At 44.4% G+C, this 23,169-nt stretch overlaps 4 protein-coding genes across 4 annotated transcripts; 2 read left to right on the plus strand and 2 right to left on the minus strand.

The window, feature by feature from the left end:
- The first annotated feature begins 183 nt into the window (after positions 1-183).
- LOC101766738 (lachrymatory-factor synthase) lies at positions 184-2,106 on the plus strand. The gene is made up of 2 exons (XM_004960540.4): positions 184-970; positions 1,229-2,106. Exon 1 carries the CDS (start codon positions 386-388, stop codon positions 965-967), a length of 582 nt encoding a protein of 193 aa, XP_004960597.1. The 5' UTR covers positions 184-385; the 3' UTR covers positions 968-970; positions 1,229-2,106.
- Positions 2,107-8,404: 6,298 nt separating this feature from the next.
- LOC101767150 lies at positions 8,405-9,586 on the plus strand. Its single transcript, XM_004960541.2, has 2 exons — positions 8,405-8,496; positions 8,672-9,586. The coding sequence occupies exons 1-2, from the start codon at positions 8,437-8,439 to the stop codon at positions 9,155-9,157; spliced, it is 546 nt and encodes a 181-aa protein (XP_004960598.1). The 5' UTR covers positions 8,405-8,436; the 3' UTR covers positions 9,158-9,586.
- Positions 9,587-10,526: 940 nt separating this feature from the next.
- On the minus strand, positions 10,527-10,953 carry LOC101758361 (rapid alkalinization factor). Its single transcript, XM_004963403.1, has one exon. The coding sequence runs from the start codon at positions 10,917-10,919 to the stop codon at positions 10,527-10,529; it is 393 nt and encodes a 130-aa protein (XP_004963460.1). The 5' UTR covers positions 10,920-10,953.
- Positions 10,954-14,490: 3,537 nt separating this feature from the next.
- LOC101767547 (MADS-box transcription factor 58) lies at positions 14,491-22,957 on the minus strand. Its single transcript, XM_004960542.2, has 9 exons — positions 22,772-22,957; positions 22,336-22,637; positions 16,920-17,004; positions 15,826-15,887; positions 15,617-15,716; positions 15,489-15,530; positions 15,351-15,392; positions 15,026-15,203; positions 14,491-14,733 (listed from the first exon to the last, which is right to left on the minus strand). Exons 1-9 carry the CDS (start codon positions 22,814-22,816, stop codon positions 14,723-14,725), a joined length of 867 nt encoding a protein of 288 aa, XP_004960599.1. The 5' UTR covers positions 22,817-22,957; the 3' UTR covers positions 14,491-14,722.
- Positions 22,958-23,169: the final 212 nt, after the last annotated feature.

Here is a 23,169-nt window from a genome sequence, read left to right on the forward strand (position 1 = left end):
AATACTACTCCAGTGCGCAGCGGGCACACCAACTCCAGAAAGAAAGAAAGAGCCATTATATTCTTTCAAAAAAGAAAGAAAGAAAGAGCCAGGACAAACCGCCCAACCTGCAAGCCCAAGTCACGCACGTGCGACACGTCCTTCTCCCCCAGCCGATTCTTATTCGTTCCTCCCACTCCACTCCGCTCCAGTCCACTAGTTTTTCAAGAAAAAAACTCCACTCCACTCCACAGCTAGCGAGTAGCGACGACGCGCAGCCCACCCACCACGCACCACGCACCACGCACCACGCACCACGATATCAAGCATCGCGCTAGCCGCCGGTGGCGTCGCAAGCAGCAGCAGCGGTATCCTGATCGAGCACATCCAAGAGAGAGAGCGCGCGATGGAGACGATGAAGGAGGCGGCGGCAGTAGAGCAGCAGCAGCAGCAGTGGCGGGGCGTGGTGGAGGCCCCCCTGCCGTCGACCCCGGCGTCGGCGGCGTGGCCGCACATCGCCAGCTTCTGCGCGCTGGACCGGTACCTCCCGGGCATCGACGTGTGCGAGCTCGCGGCCGGGGAGGACGGCCGCCCGGGGTGTGTCCGCTACGTGGCCTCTCTGGCGCCCGCTGCTGCCAGCGGGGACGACGCGGAGCGGGAGGTCGCCAGCTGGGCGCGCGAGGAGCTGCTGGAGATCGACGGCGCCGCCCGCCGCCTCGCGTACGCCATCGTCGGCAACAGCATGGGGTTCGGCCGCTACGTCGCCACCATGACCGTCGCCGCCGACGATGGCGACTCCTCGGCGGGGTGCAGGCTGGTGTGGGCGTTCGAGTGCGAGCCCGTGCAGGGGTGGAGCCTCGACGGGCTCCTCGGCTACCTCGACGGCGGGGTCAAGGCCATCGCCGCGCGGATCGAGGAAGCCGAGGCCGCCAAAGATGTTGCCGGAGGAGACGACGTAGCCATCTACCGCCGAATTGTCGCCCAATGATTGGTGTTCTATCTCGTCAAACTCATTATTTTAATGCATTGTTAGGCTGTGTTGTGTTCGGATATCTTCCGCTAAACTTTAGCTTTATTCGGATCCTAATGAGCTAATTATAAAACTAATTGTAGAACTCCAGGCTATTAAGGCTAATTAATCCATCATTAATTATGAACTAATTAGGTTTAATAGATTCGAATTAAACTTCATCCATGCAATTAGTTTTATAATTAAGTATCTAAAAATTTGATGTGACGTATGCTGCAGGTTCACGACACTCTTGTTGCTTGCTTGTCTCTCCTTCCCTTCCTTCTATCTCTGCCGAGTTTCATTGTACTACCTCGTGTCGTGTCAGCTGAGACTTGAAAGAAAGGGACACTGTGCTGTTGGCTCCTGATGCTCTTGTTTCCTTGTGGGCCCTGCCACCCTGTGGGCTGTATCTGTATGCTTCCCGATTTTGCGCAACCAACCAGTGGGCTGCGATTCGTTTTGCTACTGGGCCATGGAAGAAAGAGACTTGCATATGTTCGCTTCCCACTTGCGGCGTGTATTTTTCCAGCTAGCTAACCTACTCCTAGATGAGAATCCCAACGCTTGGAAGAGACAGAGAACAGGTTCCGTGAGCATGCTACAGAGTACAGCTAGATGAAGATCTATTCGTCTGCACATGGCTCATTTTTCTGAAGCAAAAAGAAAGTTGTGTCTGTACGACACGCACGCAAATTTGTATTCCGTTCAAGTTCAAGTGTGTGCATTGCAGCTGGGTGTTTTCTCCCACCACTACAGAGTACAGCCTCGTGAAGAAAAATGAGGGTTCTATATTGCAGCTGAGCTGGGTGTTTTCAAACACCACTACGCGCCAGAATCTGTGTTCGTAGCTTCAGATATCTTCTCAAACTCTTAGCATGATTAGGGGTTAGGGTCTGAGGTACTCTGTGTGGAATTGGAGTAAGGGCCTACCGTGTTCACTCCCAAGTGTAAAGGGCTAGTAGGTTGGACAGCAGGCCACCCAATCAGGGACGTGGGTGGAGTGGCAAGACAGCTGGGTATCATCGTTATTGTTATTGTTAGGTCAGTCGTACCGTTGTTACCAAAACTGCTATATCAGCATTTTAATGAAATAGAACTATCACTCTCACTGTGCACTTTCATTGCACTATTTTGTAGATAGTCTGTAATATTCCAAAATTTTGAAATATTAATTTGAGTGAAATTTTCAAAAATTTAAAACTTTGTTTGAATTGAATTGTGTGCTTATTTAAAAAATAGAAAGCAAATGCTACTCACTTCTAAATTCCCTAATAAATAAAATCCCAATTTAAATTCAACTTGGGTGGATTGAATTTGATTTTTCTTGGATTTTATTTGGATCTCAAATATGAGTGTGTTTGAATTTTGAATCAAATTCAAAATTCAAACTAAATATAAATAAAAACAAAAACCAAATCTAACCTAAACTAACTAACCAGGCCGGCCGCAGCCCACCGGCTTGGCCCGCTAACTCCCTCTCCCCTGCCCGCCTGCGGCCCAGCTGCCAACCGGCCCAGCCCGCCCAGCCAGCTCAAGCGCCGCCGCTCCCCTTTTCTCTCTTTCTCTCGCCGCCAGGAGGCTCCCACCTGCAGGGCTGGCATTGTGCCACCTTTTTCTTCCTCCGCGTCACGCACTCGGCACGTGCCCCCTCGCCGGCCAAGCTAGCACGCACTACCGCGCCTGCACGTGCTTCTGGAGTCTTCCGCCGCGGAGAAATGACCGCACTACCCCCATGCCGCGCCCCAAACCCTAGCTCAGAACCGCTTGATGGTTGCCACGCCATGCCCGGGCACGCCTGCCGAGGATCAACGGCGCGCAGCCGTGGCGCGTGCCGCATGAAACCCTAGCCTAGCCGCGGGCTATAAATAGCTGTGCCTGGTGTCCCCTTCCGCTCATCCTAAGCTCGGGGCCTCTCCCCTACGCCACTACCAGAAGAGGGAAGGGAAGGAAGGTAGAGAGGAGGAGAAGGGGGAAGGGGGAAGAGGAGAAGGGAGAAGGGAGAAGGGGAAAGGAGAGAAAGGAGAAGGGAAGGAGGAGAGAAGAGGAGGAGCAGTCCGCATTGGAGGAGCTGTCGTCGTCGAGGAGCTGGAGCCGTTGCTGCCGCCGCCGTCGCCAGAAGCTGAAGCCGAGGAGTTCGCCGCTGCCGCACCGCAAGTCTACCCCGCACCGGTGTCCATCTTCTCCTCCGCCCCTCGGTGAGCCTCGCCACCACCATCCTAACCTCGCCAGTCTGGCCGTTGAGCCGCCACCCTTGCCGCCTGTCCGGCCTTCGTGCCATCGTAGTTTGCAGGTGCCACTGCCGCCACCGTGCTTGCGCCGCGGCCCTGGAATCCCAAGATGACGTGCGCGTAGCCGACCGTGCCGCGGCCGGGGTTTACCCGTGACCGCGCACAAGCACCCGGTCGCGCTGCACGCCGCTGCGCTGCGCTGGCCTGCGTCACCTGCTTTCCGCCCGCTGCGCGCTAGCTGCGCCGTGCCGAGATGTCCCGCCGTGTCACGGCATCGTGGGCGCGGTCACCGCGCGCCAGCCGCCGCGACGTCGCGCGCCGCCGCAACCTATGAACTCGCACCGCACGTGCAGCCACATGCACAAGGCGCCCGGGATCCGGCTGCCACGTGTGCGCCACGTGGCAGTGCCACGTAGGACAGGGAGGCCAGTGGCTGCCACGTGGAGCCACGTGGTACTGACGTGGCATGGGCCGGGCCCACTGACTGACAACAGGCCCACTGACTTGTGGGTCCCACCGTCTAACGGGTGGGGCCAGTTGATCGCGCAATGTTGACCAAGTCAACACTAACAGTTGATCGGGTCAACGCTAGCCATTGACTAGGCAATGCTGATGTCATGCTGACGTTAGCAGACACGTGGCGCACTCCCATGCTGTCACATGGCGCAATCAGGAGCTGACATGTATCACCTTAATGAAATGTTTTCTGAAATTAATTATATAATTAAATAAATCCTTTAATCTTTAAAAATTCATAACTAATTTATTTGAACTTGGAAAAATATGAAACCAATTACATTAAATTCATAAAATCGAGCCCATGCTGTTTGTAGCTAGTTTGGTGTTATTTGGATCTTCTAAATTTGGCTTTCTTGGAGTTTTTCCTAGATGTATTGCTGATTAATTTACTTTGCACCGTATCTCGTTCTGTTCAGACCCGAGCTACGACCCGGAAGACCCTCAAGACCCCGATTACGCTGAGGAAGATCCCAACGACTACAGACAAGGTGTCATGTCACTTCCAATTATATAGATCCTATACATGCTTAGTTGCTAGCGCTTTATTTATGATGTTTGATGATGATGGACTACATAGCCAATGTTTTTAGCCATGCCTTGATAATTGTTTATCCTGTTTTCCTTGTTACCTATTTTTGGACTAGCTATAGACCCCTAGCTAGTCCACCACACTTATATCCACATATATGCTTTTGAGTTATGAATGGGCATATGCCATGGTTTTGGTGATGGGATTCCTTGAACACTCTCGCGTGTGTTTTGGATGAGTATGACTCCTTGATGTGTTTTGGCAGGAGCGAGCCGTGAATGGTACTAAGGAGTGCCTTGCTAGCAGAGAGCATTCTAGACTCTCTCTCTCTACCCCCTGTACCTATGGCGGGTACCTTATTTGTTACTGAGGAGAAGGTGGCATACTTGTACGTTGCAGGTGCTACGGCACATACTTGTGGAGTAGAGTGCTCACTCTCAGCCCCTAAGGACTGAGTCAGTTTACCACCAGTCGCAGCAGCTATTTTCGTACATACCGCTCGCTTACGTTATGGATGGGGTTCGGTCCGAGACTAGTGGTGGATAGTGCTCAGCCTATAGGCGGATTGGAGGATCAGTGTAAGGAGTTCGAGGCATTGGCCTGTTCTGACCAGACTGCACCCCGGCGTGGGTAGGTTTCACAACTTCGAGGTCCTCACTGGTGACAGCGTGCCCTGCAGCGGAGGATGGTTCCAGACTCGAGGAAACAGGAGAGAGCTATCCACCTACTTGGGCTCCGGCTGTTAGGTGGGGTTTGGACGGATCGCTACTGTTCAGGCTCTAGCAGTGCGGGTATAGTTGTACAACCTGTGTAGAGAGTATAAAGCTATAGCTATAGTCCGTGTCCACTGGTTATGGATAGTGTTGTCGACTACCACTACTTCTGACTAGACTTTGTTTACTCTTCTACCTTCCCCTTTTTTAGATAGGCCGGCGTTTGCTGTTGAGATGTGAGGGAAGGGAGCTCTCACATCACCTAGTGTGTTTGGATGCCGAATCCTTGGGTGAAGGATCTGATGATTTGTGCTGATTTCCTTGATTGAGGTGTTGACCTCGGAGATGGTGTTGCTTTGCTGCTTCCTTGATTGCTACTGCTGTTGTTGCATAAATCTCTACAGCCATAAATAGGATTACTCATGCATATAATATAATTCCCTCATTTCCTTGGCTTGCTGCTTTTGGAAGTTGACATGGCCTATCCGCTTCTCGAGTAGATGGTGGCTTTTCAGGATCGGAGCCCGACTACGACTTCGACAACGATGGATGGGAAGACTAGGGATGGTCCTTCGCTCGAGTCGCCTCTGGAGATGGTGTTCGCCATAGTTTATGTTTCCGCTGCGTAGATATTTTACCTTTCTTGATTTAGTCCTGATGGACTTGTACCGGCTTGTGTCGAAGAGATGTACTCGATACTTATGATATTTATGACATTTATACTCTATTGTTACTCTATATTTCTATGTTGGTATGGATTTGTACTATATGAGACAAGGATTCGCACGTGATAGCCTTTCTGGGACTATCACAGAGGTGCGTAAGCTTGAATTCTCAGAAATGGAACTCGGGTCGTTTCACAGTCTACACCATTTAATTTTTGCATGGTGTTGTGATTAAATGTGTTATGCGATGAAATCATAACATCCTCGGTGCAAGTTTTATTAAGTTTCATGGGGGCTTGTTAACTGTGCCAGTTGGATTTCAAAGGGATGAAACTCCTCTCTCCTCTCTCCTTATAATTAGCCTGCCAAGTCATTACTAATGTGGCATATGATTTAATCTCATAAAACCCCGTGACACCCCCTTGAGATTGGCCTTAGTTGCAGTGGTAGAAAATCAGACTCACTCAATGGCGGTAGCCCATCAGAGACGGGTTAGCATGATGGAGAGCAACAACTATAGATCCAGTTACCATTGGAATTGCTGGAAACACAACAATAGTAAAGTAGGGTAAGCGCTACACAATGGCGGAGTCAGAAACTCAAGTTATATCTTGTTGGGGAGCTAACTAAGTTTATAAAGTTTAGTCAATTTTTTAAATATCTTGTTGGGGAGCTAACTAAGTTTATAAAGTTTAGTCAATTTTTTTTTAAAAATGACTAAATAAAATATAAAGCACACAAAACAAAGTTTGGGAGCACAATTGTGGTACCGAGGCTTGTTTGTATTGCAAGTCAATGTTGCTAGTGTTTGGATGCTTATGCATGGAGTTGTTTTGTTGCGAAGATCCACCCGGCTCCATGAATGTTCAAAACATCTAGCCCTCTAAAGTCTTGTTTGGTTATCTCGGAATCACACGGAACGAGATTTATTCCGCACTGATTGATTGACCCGGTTTAAAATTTAGTCTAGCATAAAATAACCCTGAATAGAGCCGGCCTTGATTCTATTCCAGCTCATTTTAGTTATTCCGACCTCTTAGCAATCCGGAATCAATCCCCATGTCTTGACCTTCGGAATAAAACCCTCTAGAATCGAGTGACACAATCGGATCCACTAATTCCTCTTCAGGAACGAATCCGTTCCATGATTCAATCCTGAACAACCGAACAAAGCCTAAATCTGCGTGTCTGAAAACAAAACAAATAATTAGCCAAATCTGCTCTGAAAACAAAACAAATAATTAGCCAGGGTCGTGTTTAGAAATTCCTTCCCTTTTTGCATCACATACGCGGAGGAACTATCAGTCACTATATCTCTACCTGCTCACTTTGTGGTTTAAAAGAAAGCTGAGTAGCTGACCTATACGTTAAACCACTTTTTAATTGCATCACCTTTTTACGTCCTAGCTCTAGCTAGGATGGTCCTCACCGTCGTGCAATTTCTGCTTGCACGGGTACTCTGTGTTCCAATCAAATCACGTAACTGAAACATGCGCAACTTAACTTGCCCTTAATCAGTTAGGGTGTAGCGGAGCTAGAAACTCATCTTTTTTTTCCTTTGTTAGGAGTGGACCAACCATGCTAATTTTCTTCGAAGTTTGATCAAATTCAAATTTTTTAATGGAAAAAATGTAAGCCATAGGGTGCTTACCTTTCTTCCTATTTCTTCCAAATTAAGTCACATGAACCATCTCATCGTTCTTTCTTTGACAATTTTATTCTCTCACGTTATGTAAGGGTGCTTCTTTGTAGTTCTGCACACTGATTTTTATTGCAAGGTGCTGCATATATATGTGGCTTCGATTCCTTTCTGGTTAGGTTCATGTATCTTTCTCAACACACCCCTTTTTTTATCTATTTGCCATCCACCACTCGGTTGTGGTCCTTATGAATGCGATTGAATTCAGATGAATGATTCATGTCATGACGCCATCATCGAAATGAACTATTTATTACCTCCAGTAACTCAGAAAGTACTTAAGCAAGGTAACTGTACCATTCTTTCTGTCCCAAAGTTTCATATCACCTCCTTTTGCAGGTTAATGTCTTAAGTATGCGAGTAGAACGCAAAAGATTTAAAGGAAGTCTTGAGTAGAATTCAACAGATGAATTAATAGAGATCGGCACTTTCATTGGGACATTTCCAACTTATGGACATGTTTAACCCAGGAAAAACATGGGCAGAAGAGATGTGTTTGTTTTCTAGGACTATTAGATCCATATAGACACTGTTGATGACACTGTTTGCTTTCCTAGCACTTCCCTTTGAGGCACTCGAAAAGTAGTCACACTCGCTCTTCCTTGATATGACGGTTAAAGTTAGCTCCTCCGAGCTCTTCGGGGAGCTTAGCATGTAACCACTCACATACTATTCAGGGTTCAACTTGCGATAGTGCCAGTTCAGAGGTGACAGACGGCAGCAATGATTTGCACCAAAAGCTCCTCATGGAACAGGACATGCAACTTCTTATAACCGTCACAAGAAACATAACTACCTATAGCTATATGTGACACTACATAGATCTCTGTCTAACTGTCCTAAAGATACATGTTTCTCTTTCATATGAACAAGTTGCTGCATGTCCAATAGCAGCAAGCCTGATCGATCACCTCGATCACTTTCTTTCAGCTGCGAAAGCATCCAAGTTGCCTACTTTTTCCTTATTAGCGTGCATATCATCAGCTCATGGTACATAGATTTGTGCCTATAAAAAGGATATCCAGATTGTTAATCCAAATCACTGGTAACTAACCAACAAACAGTAGTTCAGCTCAGTTCAGAAGAAACAGGATGACAGATATGCTGGAGACCACGATGCTGCAAACTGGCAATTGCCTACTAGCACCCAAGGTAATGAGGCAATATAATGTACATTAAAGGCCTAATTTTTGCAACCAGGGATATGTAGTTAGGTTCAGTTCTACATATCGCTAATTAAATTCTCAAAAGTGAACAATTCGCCCACAACTTTTCTGAAGTTGTTGCAAAAACCACATGAATGCATAAGTGATGCATTATTGATCAGATTTTTCAGCAAAAGAATCAAGAGCTGCGGCGGTCATCCTCGGAGTGCTCCAACAACCGGAACACGAGCCAACTCGTTCCTGGCGGTGTCAGTGGCGGCGGAAGCTCGGAGGTTGCGGAGACGGTGCGGTGCGCGTGCTGCAGCGTGCCGGAGGATTGCACGGCCGCGTACATCCGCCGCGTCCGCGCGGCGCACTGCGGGAGCTGGGTGTGCGGCCTCTGCGCGGAGGCCGTCGGCGAGCGGATGCGGCGGGAGCCAGGCGCCGGCGTGGAGGCGGCGCTGCGGTGGCACACGGCGGTGTGCAGGGACTTCAACGCGACCACCAGGCTGAACCCGAAGCTTTCCCTTGCCGGCTCCATGAGGGACATCGCGCGGAGGAGCTTCAACCGGCGGTCGTCGTCGGCGACGACGTGCCACGATGAGCTCCGCGCCTCCAGCAAGACGATGGAGAGGGCCGTCAGCTGCCAGCCCCGCTTCTTTGCGTGATGTGCTGATCACACGCACATCAATCTTTATGCTTGCTAGGTCGTTAAGTTGTCCTTAGTCATGCAGATGCACCGTTTTTTTCCTCTCACGGATTAATTTATTTTTGGAGTAACATCTTTTTTTCCTTGAGAGGGTATTTTAATGTGTATATGTTATTCATGTGTATATTTTTCTTTTGGTTCAATAAAGACAGGTACTTCATTCGTTCCAAATTATAGTTCGTTTTGGCTTTTTAGATTTATAGATTTTGTTATGCACTTATATATATCCTATGTCCAGATGCATAATAATATCTATATATCTAGAAAACCAAAACGATTTATAATTTGGAACTGAGGAGTAGCAAGTAGCATCCTAAAAAAAAGGAAATGTAGCATTTCTGGTTCAATTGCACTCTCCAGTTCTGAAAAAAATGCTGGATTATGTAACACGTGCGCCCAATCATCCATTGATATATGTACTTATTTCAAATATTTGATCATCAATTGAAGGTTTGGTTTCTTAGTGCATTAGTTCGTGTGCAATTTCTTGGAAATGGGCCTCCAAATACGATTCCAGCTCCAAACACTCTAAAATGAATTATGTTGTCCTTTGCTAGATTTCCAATTATGTTGTCCTAGGCCCAGTTCGTCGATCAAATGGGGCCTAATTGAAAAGCTAGCACCTCTTTTTTTTTTTTGAAAAGCTAGCAAAGCCTCACAAACCAAGTCCTCTGAAGTGAAGCCAATGCAAAGATGATGAGACGGTTAGTGCCTGCTTAATGAGCAACCATGCATCAGCCTCAAGATCAATTAATTGCATGCAACGTTGGTATGTTGTATCTCTTTTCTGTTAATCTCTGTTCAGTTTTTGTCACATATGTACAGTGCTCTTCTTCCTCTCCTTAATTTCTGATAAAAAAATCCTTCCTCTCTTTAATCTCCGATAAAAAATTGTTGTGTGTGGGGGAGGGGGGGGGGGGGCTGGGCCCCTTGTATATCCACCTCTGCATATATGCCATCCGTTTCAAATTGTAGATCGTTTTAGCTTTTCTAGGTTTATAGATATTATTATGCATCTAGACACTTAAAAAGTCAAAACGACGTACAGTTTGAAATGGAGGGAGTACTTAGTTACCGAGCCTTGCGTTTCTTGAATCCTTATTCCAGTAAATCATCGATCGATCATACAAGACAAATTTCAAAAATTCCATCACTACTTGTAACACAAACGATTAGGACCTAGATGAGCTAAATACTTACACGATGAGCATTCACGTCGATCAAGAAAGAACGAATAAACGAATACTAGATACAAGTCGATGCATCCAACACCTTGACCTCTTCTGCGTACCGTACGTTGTTCATTCCTCGGACCGCGCGTCCATGGATCATTCCTCTTTCGTGTTGCGCGCGCAGCGGGTGATGGCGGAGCATCCTCGGCGGTAGGGGTTGGCGGGCTGCTGCGACGCGCCGCAGTTGCTGTAGTAGGAGCGGCCGCGCTGGTTGCAGGGCACCTGGTCCGCCCGCAGCGCCGCGTAGCTGATGTACCGGTCCCGGGGCTGCCGCGCCGTCATCGACCGCCGCGCCACCACCACCTCGTCCTCCTCGTCGCTCCCCGCCGCGCACTGCCCCAGCGCCCGGTCGCACGACGGCGACGCCCGGACCTCCGTCATCGTGCGGGCGGCGGAGGCCAGCGTCTTCGACGACGACGCCGCGCAGTAGATCAGGAGGAAGGCCGCCGCCAGGGCCACGAGCGACGACGCGGTGCCGAGGCAAACCATGAACGGCGTTGATCGATGCTGCTGCACGCTGTCCTGTTTCTTGGTTTGTTGGGGCGCCCCCGCGTGTGCTGGCCGGCCTGGCTTTCAAGTGCAGGAGGGACGGAGGGAGAGGCTGGGGGCTCGCCGGACGGCGCTTTGGCCGGCGCGCGGAGCGGAGACCACAGGGAGGGATGATGAGTGTGGCCGCGTTTTGCGTCCCCTAGTCTCGCGCGCGGGTCTGTGTTTTTTGCAGGGCCTGCAAGCATCTCGCGCGCGAACGAACTGACGCGTGATCTTGCAACCAATCAGTTTCATGTTATGAGATGCTGCCTGTCAAAGCTTTAGTTTTGCTCCTTCCTGGATTGACACTGTTATGAGATGTGTGACAGAAGTAAGGTATGCTGTGAAGGTTAATGGTGATTTAGCTGACACTGTTATTCCTACGAGGGGTATTAGACAGGGAGATCCCATCAGCCCTTATCTATTTTTGCTATGCACTGAAGGTCTCTCTTGTTTGTTGAAGAAGAAAGAGGCTGATGGTGAGCTTATGGGACTGTGTAATGGCAGGTTTGGTCCTCCTGTGTCACACTTATTATTTGCAGATGATAGTATTTTCTTTGCAAAGAGTGATCTCAGAAGTGTTAGGGCCTTAAAATCAGTTCTCCAAGTTTATTGTGAAGGTTCAGGGCAGAAGGTGAACTTTTCGAAGTCCTCTGTTTTCTTTGGTTCACATTGTCCTGATATCACAAGGATGCAAGTAATGGCCTGCCTTGAAATCCAAAATGAGGCTCTGAAAGATACTTATTTAGGCATGCCTACGGATGTAGGGAGGTCGCCTACTGATACCTTAAAGTTCTTGCCAGAAAGAGTGTGGACTCACCGTCCTTTGTCTAGAGCTGGGAAAGAAATCTTGTTGAAGGCTGTAGTTCAATCGATTCCAACCTTTGTTATGAGTTGTTTTCAGATACCAGTGTCCACGTGTGAAAAGGTGAGGAGATATACTGCTGATGCCTGGTGGGGTGTGGAAAATGGCAGAAAGAAGATGCATTGGAAGTCTTGGGATTGGCTCTCATCTCCTAAGTATCTGCCTTGGCTTTCGGGATCTCTCTTGGTTTAACCAAGCCATGTTAGGCCGCCAGGGGTGGCGTCTGCTTACAGAACCAGATAACTTATGTGCAAGGGTTCTTAAAGGACGATATTTTCCTTTTTCTAATTTCTGGAATGCTAGCTGCCCCCGTTCAGCTTCATATACATGGCGCAGTATCCTTCACGGGAAAAAAAACTGCTGGAACAAGGGGTGAAGTGGTGTATTGGGAATGGCAAGTCAGTTCAGATTTCTCATGACAAGTGGGTTTCGGATGAATTGTTTGGTTAGGTGAAACCTGTCTTACCACTACCTGATTACCAAACTGTGGATGCTTTGATTGATCCTACTACAGGTCAGTGGGAAGTCAATACTGTTAATGCTTTTTTTTTTCACCACATACAGCATCCAAGATTTTGCAAATTCCTGTTGGTAATATTGATCGTGATGACTTTGTTACCTGGCCCTATACCAAGAGTGGTACGTACTCAGTTAAATCAGCTTATAATTTGGCTCGGTCTGCTTCATTTTCTGAATCAAGAAGCCGGACAAATACAGGTTCAACATCTGATCCTGATATTGCAGCAAAAATGTGGAAAAAGTTGTGGGCGATCAAGGCGCCAAGTAAAATGAAAATCATTCTGTAGCGTTTGGCACATGATTGCTTAGCAACTGGATTTCAATTGCAACGTAGGAGCATTCCAGCATGTTCCCTTTGTTGTTTCTGTGGCAGGACGGAGAGAGTTGAACGTTGTTTTTTGATGTGCAATTTGCCTCAGCAGTTTGGGATCCTATAAAGCATCTGTATGGCATACATCTAGGCAGAAAGAATTTTTTTTTGAACGAACGGGCACGAGATTGTGCCTATTTCATTGATAGAGCAGGAGTATACAGGAAAGAACAATTAAAGAAAAAGAAGAGGCTTAAGGGACTACTCGCGTGCTAGAAATAATGCTAAATCTTTGACCCGCGCCAAGAGCCAAGCTGAGGCCTCATCCTTGATTTTCGCCATCAGTGTCATTGTTGAGGTCTTGTGTCTGTTGAAGATGCGTGCATTCCGCTCTTTCCAAATCTCCCACATGATGAGAAGAGTGAGACTTCTTAGAGCCTTACGTGGTGAATCTGGTGTTGTAGTTATAGAAGTCCACCATTCCAGGGCGTTGGATGAGGGTCGCCAGGCATTGGGCCTTAGGCTAGGCTGCGCTAGCCATATCGCCGTTAGATCCCAGATCCTCCTTGTGTACCTGCACTCAGCTAAAATGTGGTGACTAGTCTCCATGGTACGTCTGCAAAGAGCGCAAGTAGCATTGTGAGGCCATCCACGTTTGGCCAACCTGTCAGCTGACCAAACTCGGTTTTGTGTAATTAGCCACGCGAAGAATTTGTACTTTGGTAGCGCCCACGTTTTCCAGATGGAAGAGATATTCGGTGTTTCGGTGCAACCTAGGAATTATGCTTTATGCCGAAGCCGTTGTGTACATGCCCGATTTTATCAGCTTCCAGGTGATAGTATCAGCTTCCCCTGGCCGGAGCTCCGTATGTCTAACCATATCCCATAGCTGGGCGAAGGACGCTAAAAGTGAAGTATTGATGTTGTTGTCAATTTTAAGCTCACGGATCGAGTTGTTATTACTGATGGCATCATGGCAGAAAGAATCTAAGTAATGCAAGACTATGGTTGTTTGACCTGCTGGAAAGATGCAATGAAACTCAAGCTGTTGTTGTCGCAGTTGTGTGCTGGCATATATGGGAGGCCCCCGCAATGATGTTAGGAATTCTGAAATTAAAGTTTGCCCCAAATCACTTGTTAAGGAGATACAAGTATACGTGGATATGATCATGATGCATTGTCTTAAACCAATTCATCCTTTAAGGTGTGCAACCCAAAATCAATCTCAAAAGTGGGTTCCACCGCCGGCTGGCTTGGTTTGTGTGAATGTTGATGCGTCAGTCTCTTCTTCCTCTTCAAGCTCGGCATGTGGTGTGGTAATTCGGGACCATAAAGGCATGTGTCTGGCAGCTTGTTGTCAGTCGTTTCACGGAGTTACAATACCGGAGATTGCTGAAGCACTAGCATTAAGAAGTGCTGCCAATCTTGCTCGGATGGAAGGTTTCAACAAGTTAGTTTTTCAATCCGATTGTCTGACCTTGATCAAGAAGGTGAATGCTGCTGCCAAAGATAGATCCATTACAGGCTCTATTGTCGCTGACATCAAATCTTTGGCGATTGGATTTATTTCTGTTGCTTTTGTTCAGGTAAGCCGTAGTGCTAATGAGGTGGCTTATTTGTTGGGTAGATCGAGTGAGCTTGCTGCTTATTCTACCTACCGGCAATACATCCCTGTTTGTATCCATAACTCTGAAATTCAGTGAACGGATGAGCTAACCTTTTTCTCAAAAAAAAAAATCAGTTTCATGTTCATCTGGGCCGAATGTTAAGCCCATCAACGTTTTGGGCAGGGAACCTGGCCCACCTAAAGGCAAGCTAAATGGACAGCATCACCGATATTACATATAGAAACACGAACGATATGCAGGATCCGAGTTGCAAATAGAGATTAATTACATCACATAGGTGGTGCTAAATTAAGCCTTAATGGTGGGATGAAGAAATTGTGCATGCGTACACATAAAGCAGTAGTACTCGTTTTTATAAATAGTTCCACAGACCACAGCAATATAGCGCTCCATTTCCTCACTTGCAAGCACGTGACAGATAACCGAAGCTCCATAGTTCCATTTATCTTCCACCTGAAGCATTAAAACGGAGAGAGAGAAAAGAGAGGCAGAACTACAGTGAGATGTACTGTTGAGGAAATGTTGCATAACTAAATGCAAGGGTATGCAGTTTATTTATAACTCACTGTAACCTTTTTTTGTTTCTGCCCCTAAGGGTTGCTCTTATTTAATTTCCTTGATTTTTTTTCTTTTGACCAAGCAACATGTTATTTACAAGAATTTACATGGTACTATAAAACATGTAATTAAGGGATGTCCATTTAAATATGTTATATAAGTAAATATGGTTGATGATGATATTTACCAAGGTTGAAGTCTTTCCGGTCCTCCTGCTGGGAGTAAAATTGGGGCTGCTGCTGCATGATGTTGAACTGCAGGAAGCTTCTTATCGGGTCATAAGGAATGAAACCTTGCTGGTACTCACTCGTCGACGGCGCCCCCATCATGTTCACTGTCTGCTGAGCCCTCTCATTCTCGTCAACCTGCATTTGTGTGACAATGAACTTGTTAGAAATTTTTTTCTTGAAAAGGTAATAAGATAACTTAGCATTTCAGTAACTACAGGTCAAAGCTTATTATTTGCCTCTTGGAGTGATCACATTCTTCTTAATGACTAACAGGTTACTTACCCTGCTCCTTAAGTACAGGTTGTCATTCTGCAACTCCATTTCCTGAAAAGATCAGATTCTTGTTGTAATTTGTTCAATGGAGAGAAAATCAATGAATTCTGTGATCAAGGGAAAAGGTTTTCTTGTATTTGATCTTACCCTTCTCTGCATGTACTCGAGTTCAGAACACAGCACTTCGTTCTGCATGCAGAGTAATGAATCGACAAACAAATTAAATATTTCGATCTTTTCCTCACAATGCAACATATATGAGTACCACATTGTACCTTTCTTGCTCTAATCTTCACCAGGCCTTTGTCCAACCTAGCCTCCAGCTGCTTAAGGTCCTTGTGGCTCATGGTTGCGATAGAATCACCTATCAGGGTCCTGAAAAGCATCAATAATGGATGAGTTATATGGTTGGCAAAGGAAAAACTTTTCATTACGATATTAATTGACCAGTTCTACACATGATGATTCTGTCTAAATATCGAACCTGTTGGAGTTCTGCAAGTTGGTGATCTGCTGCCTCAGCCTAGCAGATTCCTGCTTGTAGTGCTGCAAGTTTGAAATTTGAGTTCATTTGGTAACATTTCATACGTACTGATGTTCAAGCAAATGGTAAAAGGGAGCTCCTTTGACATTCATGCCAGACTAATGCAACCACAGAAAATTAACGCTGAAGGATGTAAATACCAATTAATATTGCAAAATATCCTATTAAGTTATTTAGTGGAAAGCTGGTTGCAAGAAAAATAAAGTATTTCCTGCAACACTAACACCCCACTTCATCACATTAGCAGTGATATATGTGAGAATCCTGTCGGTTGAAAAAGCTGTCATAATAAGTAAAGCTGTGCCACATAAAGCAGCTCTCAAGCATGTATAATCCTTTAATACAAACGCAAAGTCTTCTAGCCTGATATTTTTGTTTCATTAAAGCTACTGTTTCAAAGAAGAAAAATGTAAGGTTGTTCATGCAATACAGACCTAAAAGCAAAAAAAAAAAACACTTTTCAGTTTTCTCTGTTTCCAAGCAATGTCCTGACTCATCTACTATACAAATATACAACCTAAAATTCAGCTGCAAAAACATGCATGATGGACTACTAAATCTAACATTCAACGGATTTAAATCAGTGGAAATGTTAAAGTATCCCACCTAAAAAAAGGTTAATAATTTATAATTTCTTACTAATCTGTGCGGGTTTTTTTTCCTTTTTTTGTCCAAAATATCTGTGCCATCCTCTACCACTTCAAGCGCAGAATAATCATAGTTGTCCAGAGGATAACCACATGCACATGGTCGATCTGCTGGTCCAAGTATGTTCTCATGAAGATTAGTGTATGTGTATATCACTGGAATATCTATCGTGTAATGACCAGAACTACAGGGTGTATGTCCAATCTGAAGATTTTGCTCAGAGAAATCATTTTGGCTGTAGAGAACAGTTACAAGGAATGTAGGTTCAGAAGTAGACTGCAACTCTACAGGCATTGCCTGTGGACTGTGGTAGCTACTAGCTAACATCTATGGTCTCAGGATCAGAAACAGTAGTATTGTGTGTTGACTGATCGACATGATGTTACCTGGATGGTGACCTCCGCAACCGTACCAGCTGAGTTGGAGTTGTCGCTGGTTGTCTTCTTGTACCTCTCAATGGTTGCCTTGACGCTGCAGTTATGAACACACAGTACACTACCGGAGTTAGTACACATAGGTCATCCTGTGCTTACACATACATGACGCAGATGGTTTTCCAATGAACAAACTTTGTGTGTGGTGCATTCATAAAAAAAAATTGCAAATGGATTGCCGAACTCTTTCCAGAAAAAACAAAACAATGACACAAATGATAATAGAAAACTTTAACTAAAATCAAAGATCTTGGAGTTCCAGAGAAGATGTAAGTAACTAATAGAATGTGATGATCTTCCTACACAGTTATTTGCTATTCACTCTCCTTCCAAATAGTTGCTATCCACTCTCCTTCCAAATGTAACTATGTAAGTCATTATAACGTTCATTTTCCCCTAAATTTAAGTAATAATAAAACTTCTATGCATTTTTACCCTTTGTTCCGGCATTTCTCCTACTTAATATATAAATGCTACTACGCATAGAGATGAATGAGACATCTTTTCTGAGCCAATCTTTTCAAACACAGCTGAATTTAGGGCACCAAGTTCATTAGATATACTTTCTTAATCCTTATACACACTAAAACAATCTATATTAGGAATCAGAGAGGGTATATAACATAAGCCACAAAGAATATTACCTAAAATTCCACATTACTGAAAGTTAGCGCGATAAGCATAAATGAACCAATAGCCCACCATCCCAAAACACTAGTTTTCAACAGCATAAACGAACGTAATCTAGGAGCTGAATGGACAAGTGCAGGGCACACTACAGAGATGCAACTGTTTCTGTATAAACTTGCAGAACAAACGTGGAACAACACAGGTCCAGGCAAAGATATGATGTGCAAGAGACGGAAGACCTTATAAATAACCAGCTGGCACTGTTAGGAACATCAATTTACATATTGGTTCAAGAGGTGTGCTGCCACAGTACAACTCCACAAGTTTTCCAGTCTGGCTACTACAGTGATTTTGCTCTTTACCGAATACTTATTCGTTTCATGTCTGAATTGAACCTTTTGTATTTTATGCTATTGAATGCTCTACCAAGCTAGTTCGGCATTTCCATGACTCTATGCCATCTATAATTATTAATAGCCATCTTATCGCTGGCATGCTATATCAATCTATTTTCATTGCTCCCCTGAAGATTTTGACCCTAGCAGTACTTTTTCAAGGAACTGTGTATTCATATATCTCATTCGAATAAATTAATGGCTGTCTGAAAAAATCTTTAAATTGGTCAAGTAAGTGCTATTTGACTACAAATTACCATGCAGTACACATTAATTGACATCTATATTCATTTGTGCTAAATGCTGAACTTATGGTATTGTAACAGAAGTCAACAGTATATATATGCTAATTTGGTAAAATAAAAAGAACTCCCGAAACAATTGTTGTTTAGAAAAAGAAGGTGAGGATATGCCAATGACACACCTCGCTCCCAAAATACAAAATCAAAAGTATATTGTTTCATATTTAGTTTTTTTCACTGGTGGCACATTGTAAAACAATACATCATTCTTTTTTATTAAGAGCATTTTTTGTTCATTGAGATATTGGCAAGATGTTGCAACTTTTACAATTTATGTACACATTCATTTCAAAAAGATTATGTATATGTATATAGCAGTATCGTCCTACTCAAGAATATTGGATAAGATTTAGCATATTTATCGAAGCTGTAACGGGTGAAGCTCTTTTGACAATTGTGCTAAAAAGAAGCAAAAAAAAACTATCCACTCAACCCCCAAAACATGTTAGCTTAGAACAGTGAGACTGACACTGACATTGAAGTATAAATCATGTTCATTTCACTGCGTATTATTCAATAATGTCTACAAGTCAATACATGGGAAGCAATGCGGTATTTAAGTTACATAATAATCTGAAAATAAGGTTAGTTTAGCTGCAAAAAGTATTATTGAAAATGGAAGTTAAGATGTTGATCCATTCTGTGAGAAAAAAGGAGAAAAGGTGTTGATCCAAACAAATTCATTTACTATGAAGTGTATCATGAGAAGTTCATAACAGTACTCAATGGTCAATTACTATCAATAATGCTCGCGGAGGAGCATTTTATTTGGATGCATGAATGATGATTTTATTATCACGTTTTTCCAAAGTATGCAAATATATACAAACACTGCTTATTATATTAGTGGATTATTCACTGCCTCTCGTTCTTGTCAAGACAGTTAACTATCAATTGATGATACCACGCTGCATTAGCATTCTTCTACAAACAACAAATTGGTTAGTTTGACTAGAAATCGAGTGATTATTCTTCTAATTCTATAACTACTGAAGTTTTAAAAAAAGATATGCAAAGTAATTGTGTTTTTGTTGTATCTGTGAAACTAGTGAAAATTTCAACCCCGTTTCAAGAAATTCAAACATTTAAGAGCCTGTTTGGAATCATAGGATGAGATTCAAATCATCAGGGTTTAGTTTAAATTTGAACTTCAACCTGAAAATATAAATTCTGGGCAAATATGGCCCTCTTCCACATAAACCATAAGCATATATTTTCAGGTTTCAACCCTTTGAACAAAGGAGGAAAGGTCACAATCACTTGTGTAATGTAGTTAGGCCTTTAATAAAAAAGATACACTCTTGACGAAATAATAAAAATATTTGTTCATAAAATAATTATCAAACTGAGCACAGTGTTATTATTTACAGTGATAATATAGGAGTAATAAGAAAGCAAGCAGGAAGATACTGTTACGGTATGACAATTGACTTAGATATATTTGCAGCATTCCCTTTATTTTCTCATGCACAAGATGCATGTGCAATACATATGTGCATCTTGCTAAATAAATTTGAGAGACAATCAGACAAGAACTCACAACCTGCATCTTGGCAATTCCCATACAAAAATTAACCAGTGATTGTATCACTTCCCTTCCCTCCCAAAGACCAAACATTTAAACAAGATGCTTCAGAATGAGGGGGAAATGACATTCCCAAGATCGATCAGGAGAGTGTGGAAAAGAAGAGAATCCCTCTCACACATACATCAGATTTACAAAACTCAATGTAATATTCTCTTTTATCCGAAGAACAAAACCTTAGTATTCTCGAGCATGATTGCCTGCAAGCAGTGGCAATCTATTACCCATTGGTCACAGAGGGGGAGGGGATAGAGAAGCCAGGGTCTCAGCTTTTATCCAGCCGGCCAGCCCTAGTGCCCTACCCTAGAGGGCCTTAACCATTCTGACCAGCTTGCCAGCTTTTCTTCTCCCCTTGTAGTCCCCCGATGCAATGCTAGCAAGGAAACTGGCCATGCCATTGGTGCCGTACACACAGCATTCATATCACACAAACACACAAAATGAAAGGTTGAGGAACTTTGCTGTTTTGGCCACTTCGGTTGCCTCCAATATGGCCAGAAAGATGAAACATACTGTATACTTCATATGCTTCTGGTGAGATTAATCAGTTGTCTGAACGAGCTCTAAGCAAACTTTTCAGTTTCAGTGCATTTTCTTTATGTTCAATTAACACAGGAAACTATGCTCGAACCTTCTATAATAAAAATTGGCACAGTAGAAGTAAACTTTTATATTAAGTAAATTCTAAACAGTCAAAATAGTTTCAAGTATATGGTTTGTATATATATATATATATATATATACATATACATATATATATACACAAATTGCACAACTGTTTTAACTAAATGCATGCATGTAATGCCTAAGTTAGGATTCTCTTCCCTTTGGATTTTACAAGAATATGGGTCTACTCTTATCCTCATTACAGATGCCACTAAAAAAAGTAATTTGGTTTCTTAGAATAAGTAAAAAAACTAATTTTCCTCATATCTATTGGTCAACAAACAATATGGTTACTATAAGTGGTAAACATTTCAATCCAGGATATCATCATCTACTCAAAATTTCGAAGGAAAAAAGAATCCGTGAAGACATATAACTATTGTTCTTTGTATTAAGAGGTTATAAATGCATACAATCAGATAAAACAAATCCAAATCTATCAAATACTGTGGTGAACCTATTCGTTCATGCTATAATGAGTATGTGCAACATAAGGAAATTTAAAACTAAGCACGAATGCCTAAGGAAAAACAATCATCTAAAGCATTGTTTCTTCCAAGTTATTGTATGAGGTTGCTAGCTTCAATTCTTTTCAATTTTATGTTGCCGTTTTCTTCTGCACTACTGCCTTTTGTCTTGGCAGGTCATAAGAACTACAGTGCTAGCTGGTGTCAGAGCGTGCCAGACCCCCAGAGCTCTCGTGATGGGCATCGGCTCATCGCTTTAACATATGCAGCACAGCACACATGCATGGCTCTGATGAGGAGACAAGAACCACCACTCGCAGGGACAACAGTAACATCTCCATCACACACTCCGTATGACCGTATGAGAGAGAGAGAGAGAGAGAGAGAGAGAGAGAGAGAGAGAGAGAGAGAGAGAGAGAGAGAGAGAGAGAGTTGGTGAAGCTGATGATGAGGGCACATGGGGAGAAACCCTAACCCTAACATCATCCCATTGGCAGCAAAAATAGACAGGAGGTGTTGCATCTTTTTACCTCTCGAATATTTACACCTCTCTCTCTCACACACACAGTTACCGAGTTACTTCACTGCACGGGCGCACACCCAATAACCCTTGGCTAGAGAAAGAATTGCTAGATCTGATCTAGCATGACCGAAGCAACAAAAAGGAAACAGGGAAGGAGAGGGGGAAAGATTACTTATTTTTGTGTGAATATGCTTGCCCCATATATCATGTGGTATGAGAGATCCAAGCCTCTCTGTCTCTGTCTCTCTCTGTCTCTCTCTCTCTGGAATGGAAGGGAAAGAAGGTAAATGGAGCAAGAAAAGAAGAGGACCACCAAGCCAAAGCAAACGCAGGCACCCATTGCACACAGGAAAAGCTCATCACAGGCAGGCATTTACATGCTTCACAAAGCATACCCTGCGCTGAATCTATCTAGACATCTAGCTCACCTCACAGGAACACAAAAGAAACCGGAAAAGGAGCCGCAAACATCACCGCACGAGTGATGGAACACACACAACAAATTGAAGAAACCGTTGCAATTCCTTTCACCCTTGCTACTGGCCTCCCTCCAGTAGCACAGAAATAAACAAGACAGTTAATAAACAGCAACGTGTGTAGGAAAAAAGATGCAGCTTTCCTCTTTGCAGCAAGAAAAGCTGGGAGCTAACTTACTTGCTCCAATTCGGACAAGAATTCAGGGAAAACACCATGTGTCTAATCTAGCATAGACTCCCTTTCAATTTCCCTGGATGACCAGGCATGTGTGCATTTTGAGACGCCATAAAAGGTGCACGAGATCGAGAAGAACTGCAACCGACCTGTTGTTGGAGTACTCGTAGAGGCGGCCGCGGCTGGAGAAGACGATGAGCGCGACCTCGGCGTCGCAGAGCACGGAGAGTTCGTACGCCTTCTTGAGGAGGCCGTTGCGGCGCTTGCAGAAGGTGACCTGGCGGTTGGTCGTGTTCTCGATGCGCTTGATCTCAATCTTGCCTCTCCCGTTCTTCTCTGAAGCAGCAGCAGCGCCGACCGAGCCGGAGCCCGGAGACGACACCGCCGGCGCCGGCTCCTTCAGCTTGAGCCCCGTCGTCGAAGTCAAGGTAGACTGGCCAGAGAAACCCCACTGGCAAATCAAGAATTGCAGGCACAAACATGGGGTTGGTTATATTCATATAAGATAAGTTGGATCTGCAGCGAAAGAAATGAAGAAAAACCAGAAAAAAGAAGAGCAAGCTTCAAGCAGGCAAGAGCAGTTACCATGATGTCCGTGGATGGCGTGGCCTGCTCTTCTTGGATATGCATGTTCTCCCTCACCCTTTAGCTAGCAGGAGAGAGGAGGAAGAGGATTTGTGCTGAAGGATAAAGGTGAAGTGGGAGAAGGAGATGGAGTGGTCAGTGTGGTGGTAGCTCTGGGCAGGCTCGCTCTATGGCCCTTGGTGTTTCTTGCTCCTGGACTCGCTTTGTTCCATTCCCCTCTCTACCTCCTTTATATCTCTGTACCGGCATTTCCATGCTTATCCTTTCATATTTTTAATTTCATGACTTGCACATTTTTAGGTAATCGATTAGGTCCGTTTGGAACGCTGTGGAATTTTACAGGGTTCCAGAGGGAATAACCGTATCATTTATTTGCTGTTAAATTCCTCGCACGTACC

Source organism: Setaria italica, chromosome III, assembly GCF_000263155.2.
Source record: "Setaria italica strain Yugu1 chromosome III, Setaria_italica_v2.0, whole genome shotgun sequence".
NCBI lineage: Eukaryota > Viridiplantae > Streptophyta > Magnoliopsida > Poales > Poaceae > Setaria > Setaria italica.

Bases quoted from the DNA above. Each gene is read 5' to 3' on its own strand.
- LOC101766738 (XM_004960540.4), top strand. From the start codon at position 386: ATGGAGACGATGAAGGAGGCGGCGGCAGTAGAGCAGCAGCAGCAGCAG.
- LOC101767150 (XM_004960541.2), top strand. From the start codon at position 8,437: ATGACAGATATGCTGGAGACCACGATGCTGCAAACTGGCAATTGCCTA. The intron at 8,497-8,671 runs GTAATGAGGCAA...ATTATTGATCAG, and splicing joins ATTGCCTACTAGCACCCAAG to ATTTTTCAGCAAAAGAATCA.
- LOC101758361 (XM_004963403.1), bottom strand. From the start codon at position 10,919: ATGGTTTGCCTCGGCACCGCGTCGTCGCTCGTGGCCCTGGCGGCGGCC.
- LOC101767547 (XM_004960542.2), bottom strand. From the start codon at position 22,816: ATGCATATCCAAGAAGAGCAGGCCACGCCATCCACGGACATCATG. The intron at 15,531-15,616 runs GTACAATGTGGT...CTCTGCATGCAG, and splicing joins TGAAGATTAGAGCAAGAAAG to AACGAAGTGCTGTGTTCTGA. The intron at 15,204-15,350 runs GTAAGTAACCTG...ACACAAATGCAG, and splicing joins ACCTGTACTTAAGGAGCAGG to GTTGACGAGAATGAGAGGGC.